This window comes from Microtus pennsylvanicus, chromosome 4 (assembly GCF_037038515.1).
Source record: "Microtus pennsylvanicus isolate mMicPen1 chromosome 4, mMicPen1.hap1, whole genome shotgun sequence".
Taxonomy (NCBI): domain Eukaryota; kingdom Metazoa; phylum Chordata; class Mammalia; order Rodentia; family Cricetidae; genus Microtus; species Microtus pennsylvanicus.
Genome location: NC_134582.1, coordinates 105647110 through 105659664, shown reverse-complemented (window position 1 = coordinate 105659664; position 12555 = coordinate 105647110). Strand labels below are relative to the sequence as shown.

The 12555-nt window shown below is 44.4% G+C and overlaps 4 protein-coding genes across 4 annotated transcripts; 2 read left to right on the top strand and 2 right to left on the bottom strand.

Annotated features, from left to right (window-relative positions):
- The first annotated feature begins 208 nt into the window (after positions 1–208).
- On the top strand, positions 209–581 carry H4c2 (H4 clustered histone 2). The gene has a single exon (XM_075971015.1). The coding sequence runs from the start codon at positions 219–221 to the stop codon at positions 528–530; it is 312 nt and encodes a 103-aa protein (XP_075827130.1). The 5' UTR covers positions 209–218; the 3' UTR covers positions 531–581.
- A 5478-nt stretch (positions 582–6059) lies between these two features.
- H4c1 (H4 clustered histone 1) lies at positions 6060–8125 on the bottom strand. Its single transcript, XM_075971014.1, has 2 exons — positions 7551–8125; positions 6060–6813 (listed from the first exon to the last, which is right to left on the bottom strand). The coding sequence occupies exon 1, from the start codon at positions 8030–8032 to the stop codon at positions 7721–7723; it is 312 nt and encodes a 103-aa protein (XP_075827129.1). The 5' UTR covers positions 8033–8125; the 3' UTR covers positions 6060–6813; positions 7551–7720.
- Positions 8126–8760: 635 nt separating this feature from the next.
- LOC142848827 (histone H3.1) lies at positions 8761–9242 on the bottom strand. Its single transcript, XM_075971013.1, has one exon. It carries the CDS (start codon positions 9219–9221, stop codon positions 8811–8813), a length of 411 nt encoding a protein of 136 aa, XP_075827128.1. The 5' UTR covers positions 9222–9242; the 3' UTR covers positions 8761–8810.
- Positions 9243–10542: 1300 nt separating this feature from the next.
- H1-1 (H1.1 linker histone, cluster member) lies at positions 10543–11268 on the top strand. Its single transcript, XM_075971011.1, has one exon. The coding sequence runs from the start codon at positions 10570–10572 to the stop codon at positions 11215–11217; it is 648 nt and encodes a 215-aa protein (XP_075827126.1). The 5' UTR covers positions 10543–10569; the 3' UTR covers positions 11218–11268.
- Positions 11269–12555: the final 1287 nt, after the last annotated feature.

Here is a 12555-nt window from a genome sequence, read left to right as displayed (position 1 = left end):
TGGGCGCAAGCTTGGGGAAACCTTCTGCCTGAAGAAAAGCAGCATTCCTTGTGTTCCACTCCTTGATCTCCGCCCTGCCGGGGCGGAGCAAAAGATGCCTTGGCAGCCTTTTGGGCCCCGCCCACTTGAGGTTCTCAACCAGGTCCGATAGGAGCCTATAATAAGCCACCTACAGTTTTTGGTTTTCGCTTGTTCTTTGGGTTTTCAAGCTACTAGCTATGTCTGGTCGTGGCAAAGGCGGGAAAGGCCTTGGCAAAGGCGGCGCCAAGCGCCACCGCAAGGTCCTGCGCGACAACATCCAGGGCATCACCAAGCCCGCCATCCGCCGCCTGGCCCGGCGCGGAGGAGTCAAGCGCATCTCCGGCCTCATCTACGAGGAGACCCGCGGGGTGCTGAAGGTGTTCCTGGAGAACGTGATCCGCGACGCGGTCACCTACACGGAGCACGCCAAGCGCAAGACCGTCACCGCCATGGACGTGGTCTACGCGCTCAAGCGCCAGGGCCGAACCCTCTATGGTTTCGGAGGTTAAGCTGTTGCCTTTTCCTCCACTGTCGCAAAAGGCCCTTTTCAGGGCCACCCACTTGGTCCTTAAAAAGCTGTGCATTTCGTGTACTTGCGTGGTTGTCGTATGCCTAATTTATGCTTCCTACTTCTTGTATATATGCAGGCTCAGTGTTCAGCGCTTTTGTACTAGCTGTGAGCCGTTCGTTATGCGGGAATCTTCACCCCTTGCCCCAGATATTTATGCTAAATGATACTAAGGTTTCTTCTAAAGCATCCTGCACAACTACGTATTCAGTCCTCTACAAAATTCACATCGGCTATCTGGATGTTGTGGTCATGGGAAATCCTAACCTTGAAGGAGCTCTCGGGGATCCAAAGATGGGCTTATAGCTTAGTCTCTTAAGCAGCAATAACTGTCCTTATTAAGGAGACTTGTAATTCAGTTACGGAAAGTAAAGCAGGGTTAGTAAACTACAAAAGGCTGTTTTCATTCTCAGAGTGGGTTCAAGGTCACGTTGGACAGCCTTAAAAATCCTATATTGTGGATAAATAGGTTTTAAAGCCTTTCATCACCACGGCCTAATTTCAATCACCCATTACCACTGCCTGAAGAAAGAACCTTAGCTTAGGGTGGTGCCCAAACTGAAATAGCATCCAGATTAGAATCTATTCAACTGGTGGGGAAATCACTTAAGAAACAGGACACAGAGAAGCCCTGTCTGGAAATAAAACCGAGAGGAAAGGAAAGAAAACCAACAGGCTCCAGTGATCCTGGAGGTCTTAAACAGAATTAAGAGTAAGATTTGAGGTATAGAGGAAACCTTAGGTCCCATCAACATACAGTCTGGTGGTAGTTTTTTGTTTCTCTGTTTGGGTTTTGTTTTGGTGTGTGTGTGTGTGTGTGTGTGTGTGTGTGTGTGTGTGTTGTAGAAAAATCAGTGGATTTGACTACTAGAAGATAGAAAGGAAATATTGGTACAAATAGTACTGACATTTATGTGATGTTTTCCTTGGCCACCCCTTCCAAGCAGTGCATTTAAATAAACATTGACATAAAATCTATGTAGTTTCTATGGGTAATGCAGAGATAATAGAAAATATAATGTATACATACAGGTTGCTGTTTATGCCACTATGCCACCACATACAGGGCTGCAACATCTTCATACAGTCTTTGAATGCCCGCCCCATGAGTTTTGACAGTAGACTAAATAGCAAAACTAAATGAGATTAATAATGTAAAACATAGTGTAATGCAACATTATCTGTAAAGTGAACAGGTAGAGACAGGGCGGTTTCAGCAGAAGAAACAACCTATAATCTATATCCACTGTCACCCAGCACTCCAGAAACAGATGGAGAAGGACCTCAGATCTGAGGCCAGCCTGTGCTCTGTGGTACGTGGAGAGATTCAGAAATGAGAGAGATTGTATTACGTGTATTGTATATTCTGTCTTCGTTCTTACATCTTTTTATCATTCCTGGAGCTACATCTTTATCAACTAATGTGTTCTGTAAAATACTTTATGTTTAATAGAACTCCATGCCCCAGCTGGGAAGCCAGGTTCATCCCGTAGCAGCGCCAACATTGATAAAAGTGGCAGCTTCTGGTCATTTCTCAACACACCAGCAGGATTATCATTTTTAAAGATATTAAATCTACTCTCTGCCCAGAATATTCTGCTGAACTACCACCGTACTGGTCACAATGTATAGTTCTCAGGCCGGGCAGTGGTGGTGCACGCCTTTAATCCCAGTACTCGGAGGCAGAGGCAGGCGTCTGTGAGTTCGAGGCCAGCCTGGTCTAGAAGAGCTAGTTCTAGGACAGGCACCAAAAACTTCAGAGAAACCCTCTCTCGAAAATAAATAAATAAATATAAAAATAAAAGATTTTCCAAACCTCAGGTTGTCAAAAAACAACAACAAAAAACAAACAAAAAACCCACAGTTCTCACTTCAAATAGAGTATGAGATAGTTTACTTGGGAGCTCAATAGCAGTGACCATGGACCAGGAATAGAGGTTTAAGTTGCCCCCAACTCTATGTTCCCGTGTAGAAGCAGTTTCATGAAAGGTCATTAATTAAGGCACTTTTTTGAATATATTGGTGGAAACATTAGATAGGCAGTCTCAGCAAGGAGCGAAATCTCTGCTACTGGCCTCGTATGATGTCTGAGGACTATACCCTTTTCGTTGTTGGTACAAGCTAGACTTAATACATTTCCAGAAGTTTTTATCTGTTAAGTTATAGGATTAGGCGTATACAGCACAGAAATTGGCAATAACTATTCAGGGAGCTAAAGACTGACTCAAATAAATTGTAATTGAATTTTGAATACACAACATTCCGTCTGCTCAACGTCATTGAAGGTCAAATCACTGTCAGGCTTTGAGGATACAACGTCTTTCCAGGAATTGTCATTCACACAGTCCCTAATTCAATACCTAACTCTTTAAAAGTGACCATATGGGGGTTTTATTTAATGTAATATGTATAACAATATTCTTAGTATGTGTATGTAGGTAGGTGTGTAGGTATGTCCTCCTTCTCTAGGACATAATGCCTTGACAGTGAGGACTTCATTGTGTCCTCATGACTATAGCATCTAGAACAACACTGCTATCTCACAATTTGTCTATAGACTGTAATTTATGCTTTCTTTTGTCGTTTATTTTAAAGTTATTTTTATTTTATTGTATGGAGGTTTTGTCTGCATTATGTCCGGGTGCCCAGAGTACAGAAGAGAATATTGGATTTCCTGGGATTGCAGTTATAGGATATTGTTGCAGCACAATTAATAAAAACCCAAAACAGATACCGGGGTACAACCTGAAGATCAGAAAAGAAACACAGCCAACCATGGGCTCTTATCTCTACCTCAGTCCGAAATGGCGATCCAATGGCATTCCTGCCTCCTTAAATCAATCCTCAGAATGAGACTGTGAGAGCTGTCTCCTCCCATCTGTATTCCTCTCTAGTGCTGGGATTAAAGGCGTGCACCACTACTGCCCGGTTTCTATGGCAAACGAGTGTGGCCACACTACTGGGATTAAAGGTGTGTGCCACCTCTGCCTGGTCTGTAAGGCTGACCAGGGTGGCTGTTTTACTTTCTGATCTTCAGGTAACCTTTATTTATTAAACTACAAATGAAATTTCACTGGATTTCCCCTTTTTGTCTAAAATAAAAGGGGCTATAGCTAATATAAGAAAAATATATACAATAAGTACAATGACTATATATAATATATACAGGCAATAAATCAACAATGTCTAGTCCATTTGCATTTTACAAATTCAGAGAAAATACTCCATAGCTATCCTATCTTAGTGACTCCAAAGTCTTGTACCTAATTTACTTTTTATCATAACTTGCTTTCTGTGTCAGATAAATAAGGAAAACTGTAACTATCCAGTCTTCAACTCCTTCAGATATCCAAGAAGGAAATAATAATAACTGATAAGAAGAAAGTGTGAGCAAGCGACTTGCAAACATATGTGAGAGATGACAGAAATAGCTGGATGCCTGGACAGTCACCCACGGCTCCTCTACAACGTTGGGGCATCTATCTTCAGCCTACAGGCCACTCTTCTGGGAAGCAGGATGTTTTGAAGGGCTGTCCCTTCTTGTCTTGACATTGGGCAGTCACTTTCTTTTGTGTTCTGCTTGCCCAATTAGGACGTCATACATTCAGCAGTCGAGGCAGGGGCATTTTCTTGCCCAGTGGTTTACTTTTGCCACAAAGAAAGTAAGCTCCATGTGGAGCTGCTTCGATGCCCATTATCTTCTCTGAAGCAGATTGGTTGGTGCTGCCAGCAGCAAGCATGTCTCATTGTGATGGAAAAAAAGAAAGGAGCCTATGTTATTAGAACATCTTAAATGCCATATTCTGTAGACCTCTGAAGTGTTTGAAGATGGCCTGTCTAAAATATATGTTTGACCTTGAAAACATTCCTAATGTGCCTACAAGTTCAATTGTAATAGGTGACTAATTACTAACCTGAATTTCCTTATTATCCTAAACAGTTGGTAATAATAACTTTCAAAGACTAGACATTTGCAATACATTGTTAAAAGAGCTGTATAGGTACAATACCTTGAACAAGATTAGAAATGTATATACAGTAAGTTTTAAAAAAATTAATCTCCAATTTGTATCAATATACAAAATTTGTATGCAAATTGGACAAGAGTCCAATCTAATGTGAAACATTTAAAACTAGTAGTTGCTTTTTAAAAGTAGATTCAATAATCTATCTTTTTATCCTATTCAATCTATGCCCACCTTTTTTTCTTTTCAAAAAAAGAACTTAGAATCTAATTTCCTTTGTTTACTTTTTTTCCTGGCCATTACCAATAACTTGTGGCCACCCTCCCCTCCAAACAATGACAAATATCCATAATCCATTGAATGACCCAAAACCAACCACCCCCACCCTCTTGGGAACATGGGCATTGTATTCTTAAATTTACTTCCTGCTGTCTGTGGATGAGGGTATCTTTAGGGGATCCTGAAAAGAAACATGTGGGTTAATTGTCAAGTCCTGGGAGGTGTAGCTGTACCATTTTTTTTTTTTTTTGGCCTGTCTATGAGTAATAGGGAACTGCAAAGCTTGTTTCAAATCCCGGCTAGAGCAGTCTATGAGGCTGGATCATCTCAGTTAACCACCTCGAAATTATTCTAAGCTGTTTGTAGTCCAAAACTATCAGTTGAATGGCATCATATGAACCAGGTGGAATCGTTGTGGGGGGCCCCATCTTCTTCCTAGAGACTTCAGAAATCATTGTAGGAAAATTTAACATTGTGGAAATTTATCATTGTGGAAAACTTATCATTGTGGAAAACTTAAACATTATTCATATCAAAAGGGAAAGTTTGAATTTCGATAGACATATATTCAAAGAAAGGTACCATAGAGAAAAAAATAGGTATGGCGAGAGTAGAATTTTTGAAAGTAGAAGTTTGATAACCTTAGTCCCAGTCAGCTTTGATTTTTAAGTGAGTCGGAATAACCATTATTTTGAAAAGTAAGGAGGTATGTATGCTTAGGTAGTGAGATTTTACCCTGCAGAGAATATCGGTACCATAAGTCAGATTCTTCTTTGCTTGGTGATTCTTTCTGGATAGCTATCTTTTCTTCTTTAGGCATTTAGATGTCTAGGATCTCTTGACTTTTTGAAGATGGGTCTTTTCTATTTTCCTGAAAAGACAAGAACAGAACCTGCCCCAACCCTTGTGAGATTTCCTTACAATTTGTACGATTGTCACCTTGTGAATGAACTAATATCATTTCTCTTTATCAAGGTTTCTCCTTTTCAAACTGAATCTTGATTTTCATGATATCCATGAAATATTTCATTTATATTTCAATAAGTAAAGGTTGCCTGAAGATCAGAGAGTAAAACAGCCGCCCTGGTCAGCCTTACAGACCAGGCAGGGGTGGCACACACCTTTAATCCCAGTAGTGTGGCCACACTCGTTTGCCATAGAAACCGGGCAGTAGTGGTGCATGCCTTTAATCCCAGCACTAGAGAGGAATAGAGATGGGAGGAGTCAGCTCTCACAGTCTCATTCTGAGGATTGATTCCTGGAGGCAGGATCACCATTACAGACTGAGGTCGAGATAAGAACCCGTGGCTGGCTGTTTTTCTTTTCTGATCTTCAGGTTGAACCCCAATATCTGTCTCTGGGTTTTTCTTAATCATGCTACAGAGTGTAAGACACCATATGGGAGTTGGGAATCAAATGTAGGTTCCCTGGAAGAGCAGCAAATGATCCATCTTAACCACCGATACATCTCTCTTAACCATCTTTCCCGTACTTCTTGTCATTTAAAAATTACATTTTAAATATTTCATTTTATAATCATGTGTGCCTGCACACACACACACATGCATGTGAACGCGTTGGCTGGTGTGCACATATCAAAGCACAATTGTGGATGTCAAGAGGATAATTTAGAATTGGGCCTACCACATAGGTCCAGGAGTTTGAAACCAGGTCTTCAGGCTTGGCCGCAACTTTACCTGATGAATCACATCATTGACTTCTTTTGTATTGATATATATCAGGTTAGCCTGGAACTTGTAGCCCAGCCTCACCTTAAATCTAAGAGAGGTTTCTGGCCTCAGTAGAGGTAGATACCTCCAACGAGAATATATGCCTATTGGGAACGCTTTGGAAAAAGGTCAGGCCTGCCTTATATGATCTCTCATATAGAGCTGCATCTACAGACTACACTTACTGATTGCTCATGACAATTCAGTCACTGACCTCGAGGAGCAGCTGGCACAAACATCAAAACAGCTCCTGGGAAATTCAGATAGAAGGAATAAAGTGATCAACCACTCTCAAAACGCATTATTGTTCCTGCCTGGCCTATGCCTGAAAGCTCCCAGAATACCTACGAATTCTCATTAGTTTAAAATGAGGCTATGCTGAATATTTCACGGTTGGGTAACAAGATCAGGGAAAGTCAGACATAGCGAACAGTGACAGGCTGAAGTTCAAATCTGCCCCCTTTAAAAGTGATGCCTAAAATAAAAACCAATAGAAAGAGAAATAAAGAACAAAAACAAGAAATGAGACAAAAAACTGCTGCCAATCTGGTGAGGAGGTAACCAACAGCAATTTTACCATTTGGGAGGCTAGGCTAGCCCAGGAAGAGAAACAAAGTACTGTGAATTCACATCCCATTCAGTTGGGTTGACTTATACCCCTTGAACCCCAAATTGTAGCAGGTACTTCCCAAACTGCCTCGAAAAAATAGCCGAAATACAGGAAACCTTAAAAACACACCTGTCTTTACCAAAACTAAGACCTGAAATGAAAGCTATTGTAGGTATACACCCTACTTGACCCAGTTTCCAGTTAAACTAAAAATAATGTAATCGTGTTTCCACTCAGTCTAGCTCTTCAAGTTGTTTGGCTGCCCAGGCTTGATTGGGCCATACTTAAAGAAAATGGTACAACTTAAAATAGTTTGGAGGTCTCACCGTGCAATTCACTGAACGTAGACAAAGACAAATAAACCAAGGCGTACTTACAGCCGGTTCTCTGCGATCCGTACAATGCACATGGCCTGGCTCAGCATTACAACGCCTTTTCAGAGTAGATGGGCGGCCCTGAGAAGGGCCTTTGGTTATGAGAAAAGAATGAATAAACCACCAAGCTTTTCGAGGGCCTTTTGCACAGTAGAGGAAAAGGCAGCAACAGCTTAACCTCCGAAACCATAGAGGGTTCGGCCCTGGCGCTTGAGCGCGTAGACCACGTCCATGGCGGTGACGGTCTTGCGCTTGGCGTGCTCCGTGTAGGTGACCGCGTCGCGGATCACGTTCTCCAGGAACACCTTCAGCACCCCGCGGGTCTCCTCGTAGATGAGGCCGGAGATGCGCTTGACTCCTCCGCGCCGGGCCAGGCGGCGGATGGCGGGCTTGGTGATGCCCTGGATGTTGTCGCGCAGGACCTTGCGGTGGCGCTTGGCGCCGCCTTTGCCCAGGCCTTTCCCGCCCTTGCCACGACCAGACATAGTGACAAAAGAAGAAAGAGAAAGAAATGCGTGATACCTGAGAGCGGGTCCTTATATAGCTGCTTCGCCTTAGTTCCCACCCCGACAGAACGAAAGCTCCCGCCGGGGGAAAGTGACGTCACAAATCTGGCCTTTGAACCCCGCCCAACAGAACCCAAAGCCCGCCAAACCGGTGGCGGGAAAAGTGACGCCACAAATCCCGCCTTTACGTTTTGGCGATTCCAAATGAGAGACCGCCGGCGGGAAAAGTGTAATACAGACACCGCCTTTAACCATTGCCCAACAGCGCTAAAAGCCCGCCAAGCCGGTGGCGGGAAAGTGACGCTACAAAACCCGCCTTTATGCCTTGCCCGAGCAAAATGAAAGCCCGCCGGCGGGAAAAGTGATCAAACACTGCCCTTGAACATTTGCCTCAAATTCCAAGTGGTATCATAACAAAGCAAAACTTATTTTAAAATACACGGTTCGTAGAACTTACTAATTATCAGAATTGAGCATTGAGGGTTAGAACATAGAGTTGGCACACCTTTTATTCCAGTGTTTCAGGTGGCAGGACCTAAACAGATTGGCTAGTAAAATTCAATTCGCAAATGCTACGGCTAAGAGAACGTCCTAAGGTATTTCAGATTTGAATGAGGAAACTGACTTGGCAGTTTTAGATAATGTTTTTGACCTGTCAGGACGGTCATAGGAACGCAAATATTATCTCACAGCCATTTTACTTGAAATTGTGGGTGGCTCTGAAAAGAGCCTTTGGTTGAGATTAAGACGTTAACAATTATGCCCTCTCCCCGCGGATGCGGCGGGCCAGCTGGATGTCCTTGGGCATGATGGTGACGCGCTTGGCGTGGATGGCGCACAGGTTGGTGTCCTCAAACAGACCCACCAGGTAGGCCTCGCAGGCCTCCTGCAGCGCCATGACGGCCGAGCTCTGGAAGCGCAGGTCGGTCTTGAAGTCCTGCGCGATCTCGCGCACCAGACGCTGGAACGGCAGCTTGCGGATCAGCAGCTCGGTCGACTTCTGGTAGCGCCGGATCTCGCGCAGCGCCACGGTGCCGGGCCGGTAGCGGTGGGGCTTCTTCACGCCGCCGGTGGCCGGGGCGCTCTTGCGGGCGGCCTTGGTGGCCAGCTGCTTGCGCGGGGCCTTGCCGCCGGTGGACTTGCGAGCGGTCTGCTTTGTGCGAGCCATAACTACAACTAGGTACAATGGCCAAAGACTGGACACACGGCAACGATGCGCTCAGAACTACTATTTATAGTATACAAAGCATACTGATTGGATGAAAATACTGCTCATCGGTGACGTTTAAGACTCTGATTGGTTTACTTTTAAAAACTGCAATTGCTCAGTTTTCCTGACAAAGGTTTGCCGCTGCCCTTTTCTTGTATGTGTGCGTTTTTTAAGGGAAATGAAGTAAAATTTCGGTGACTGTTAACTTCTCCACCACCTCTGTTGACCAATACATGGCCGTTTGATCTTGCTGGCATTAAAGAATCGAGAATAAACTTGATTTGTTGAAATGTTCAATTAGAGATTCCTAGGAGCTGGGTGATGGTCGTCCAGAGTCTACCTTTTGATTGGTTTACTACGTCTTCCTTACTAGCCAGTAAAAAGTCAGATCTTGAATCCTTCATTTGCGTGCGGCATCTCCATCTTGTCACAAGCTACAGTATAAACAACGGAGTGGAACGTAGAAATAAGTACAAAAATCTGACTCAGGTTATTCTGCGTACTTTTACCTTTATATAGCTGAGTTTGTTTAAAAGCTTTGAATTCTTGTATTTAAAACCAACTCTTGGCCACAAATCACTCCATGCATGTTAACATTTTTTAATAAACAGTAGTAGAACTGGTCATATAGTAGGCTAAGATTATTTAGTATTTTATATAAGAGAAAGTGTATAATCTTTCCCAAAGCTATTTCGACTTGCATGTGCCGGGATGAGAAGTCATGTCATGGCTTTGCTCTCGAGCTTTCTCAGATTTGTAGGGGACAGTCCACCCTTAGTACTGTTGATTGGAAATGTGAAACCCCTACAGCAAGCTGGTGCTTCTTAAAGCCCTAAAACACTTTATTAAAATATAAAAACTAACGTCACATAGTTCTTACCTACAGCTCATCAAGATCTGCAGCCTGATTTTCTGATACTCCACCATGGAAGCCAACCCTGAGTTCTGGAAGCGATCTCTGACACCTCAACTGTCCAACAGTTTGGGTTTTGATTGGCTAATTTGCAGACGCCCTTCACCGTTTGAGCTACCTTTTGATAGACATCTACCTTCTGGAGGTGCCCCTACTGTGCTTGAATTCCCGCCTCAAGCAGCCTTCTAGCGAGGTTTGGGGGCAACTCTAGGTGCCGTGATCTTGCAGGTGCGTCGGGGCTCGAGGGGGCGGGGCTTCCATGGGTCAAGGGGCGGGCGCTAGCGTGCACCAATCACAGCGCTGCCCTGCTCTATAAATACGCCGAGCGGGGTCTTCGTCTTTCTACTTCTTTTCTTCGTTTTGGCAGTAGCTGTGCTATCATCTGCAGCTATCATGTCCGAGACTCCGCCTGTTGCTCAGGCAGCCGCCTCCGCTGCTCCCGAGAAGCCTGCGGCTGCAAAGAAGACCAAGAAGCCCGCCAAGGCTGCAGCAGCTAAGAAGAAGCCCGCTGGCCCCTCGGTGTCCGAGCTCATCGTGCAGGCGGTCTCCACCTCCAAGGAGCGCAGCGGCGTGTCTCTGGCCGCGCTCAAGAAGGCGCTGGCGGCCGCCGGCTACGATGTGGAGAAGAACAACAGCCGCATCAAGCTGGGGCTCAAGAGCCTGGTGAACAAGGGCACCCTGGTGCAGACCAAGGGCACCGGCGCTGCTGGGTCCTTCAAGATCAACAAGAAGGCGGAGGCCAAGTCTAACACCACCAAGGTGTCCGTGAAGTCGAAGGCGTCGGCGGCGTCTAAGAAACCCAAGAAGACTGCCGGGGCTGCAGCCAAGAAAACTGTGAAGACCCCGAAGAAGCCCAAGAAGCCTGCTGTCTCCAAGAAGCCTTCCAAGAGCCCAAAGAAGCCGAAGGTGGTGAAGGCCAAGAAAGTGGCCAAGAGCCCTGCCAAGGCGAAGGCCGTGAAACCCAAGGCTGCCAAGGCGAAGGTGACGAAGCCGAAGACCGCAGCAGCTAAGCCCAAGAAGGCTGCACCTAAGAAAAAGTGAACAGACAGTTCGGTTGGAGGCTTCTTCAGTAACCCAACGGCTCTTTTCAGAGCCACCTACATAACTTAAAAGAGCTTGGCACTCACTTTCTGGTACAAACTAGGTTATTTGTTTAGAGTTGTACACCTGGTCTCCTTAGGCAAATAGGTAGATCTGGGTTTGTTTCCCCTACCTGACCTGACTTAAACCCAGTGGGGATAATCTGACGTTCCCCTTTCCAGGTAAGTCTTGGCCCTTCATGAGACGCAGCAGTGCTCTAAGGTGCGTGGTGTGAGGTGTGCTGAGGACATGGTATGGTCAGAAGGATTTTGTATGTAAGGCCAGTGGGGTGGGTGCTATGAAGGGAGCAATACTTTGGCTGTATATTTCGAGGCATGTATAGCCCTGGCTGCACTAGCCCATTACTGCCACCCAAGTGCCAGGATTAAACGCTTGCGCCACCACCTCCTGGTGGTACTAAAGCCCTTAAGAGTTCGTCCATCTCCCAAGAACTGGAAGCTGTTACAGGCACCACTTTTGGAGATTTTGATACCCGCTGGTGCTCTTGAATTGATTCTCCTCACTCCCGAGTACTAGGGTTACTCCCAACCCATCTCCCCCTACTCAAATCTTTTACTGGACTCCCCTACTCAATCCTGTGAGTTCAGTTTTTTAAAGAATTATTGGTGTCTGGAGGTTGGGGAACAATTTAAAATTGGTCCTCTTTCTCAATTTGGGTCCAGGGGATTAGCTCAAGTGATCAGGCTTGGCGCAAGTGCCTTTTACTTACCTTGAGTCATCTTTCTGGCCCTGAATTTAGTTGGGTTTTTTGTTTCTTTTAATACATTTAGTCATAAACAATGATTGATTCATCATTCACTTAAGGGTCAATTTACTTCAAAGTGATATATGCACATTTAGACATCTTGTTTTCCTTTAACAAAACTTTAGAAAACCAGTTAGTCAAGACACAGGCCTCTTATCTCAAACACATGGGAAGTTGAAGCTAAAGAATACTGAATTAAGACCAGCCTAGGCAGCACAGTCAGAGGCTGTTCTAACACAAGTTCAGGGAAGATTTGGTTGGGTTTTGTTTGTTTTCAACCAAAAATAAGTTGTTTTTTATATTTAATAAAAAGTCTCACACCAAGTATTGTACACTAACCATTTGCTAATCTGTTGGTTAGCACTAAACTGATCATGATGCAACAAACAGGACTTCATACTGCTAAATATAAAAGTATGTTTGACATTTTTAGTAAATGACTTATTCTAAGGACAGCTCAACTTCCAGAAGTGTGTCAGTTTCCGCTTCCCCTTCTCAGTGTGCGCTCATTAACTACAGCGTTTAAAGGATGT

Coding starts and splice junctions, on each gene's coding strand:
- H4c2 (XM_075971015.1), top strand. CDS start 219: ATGTCTGGTCGTGGCAAAGGCGGGAAAGGCCTTGGCAAAGGCGGCGCC.
- LOC142848827 (XM_075971013.1), bottom strand. CDS start 9,221: ATGGCTCGCACAAAGCAGACCGCTCGCAAGTCCACCGGCGGCAAGGCC.
- H1-1 (XM_075971011.1), top strand. CDS start 10,570: ATGTCCGAGACTCCGCCTGTTGCTCAGGCAGCCGCCTCCGCTGCTCCC.
- H4c1 (XM_075971014.1), bottom strand. CDS start 8,032: ATGTCTGGTCGTGGCAAGGGCGGGAAAGGCCTGGGCAAAGGCGGCGCC.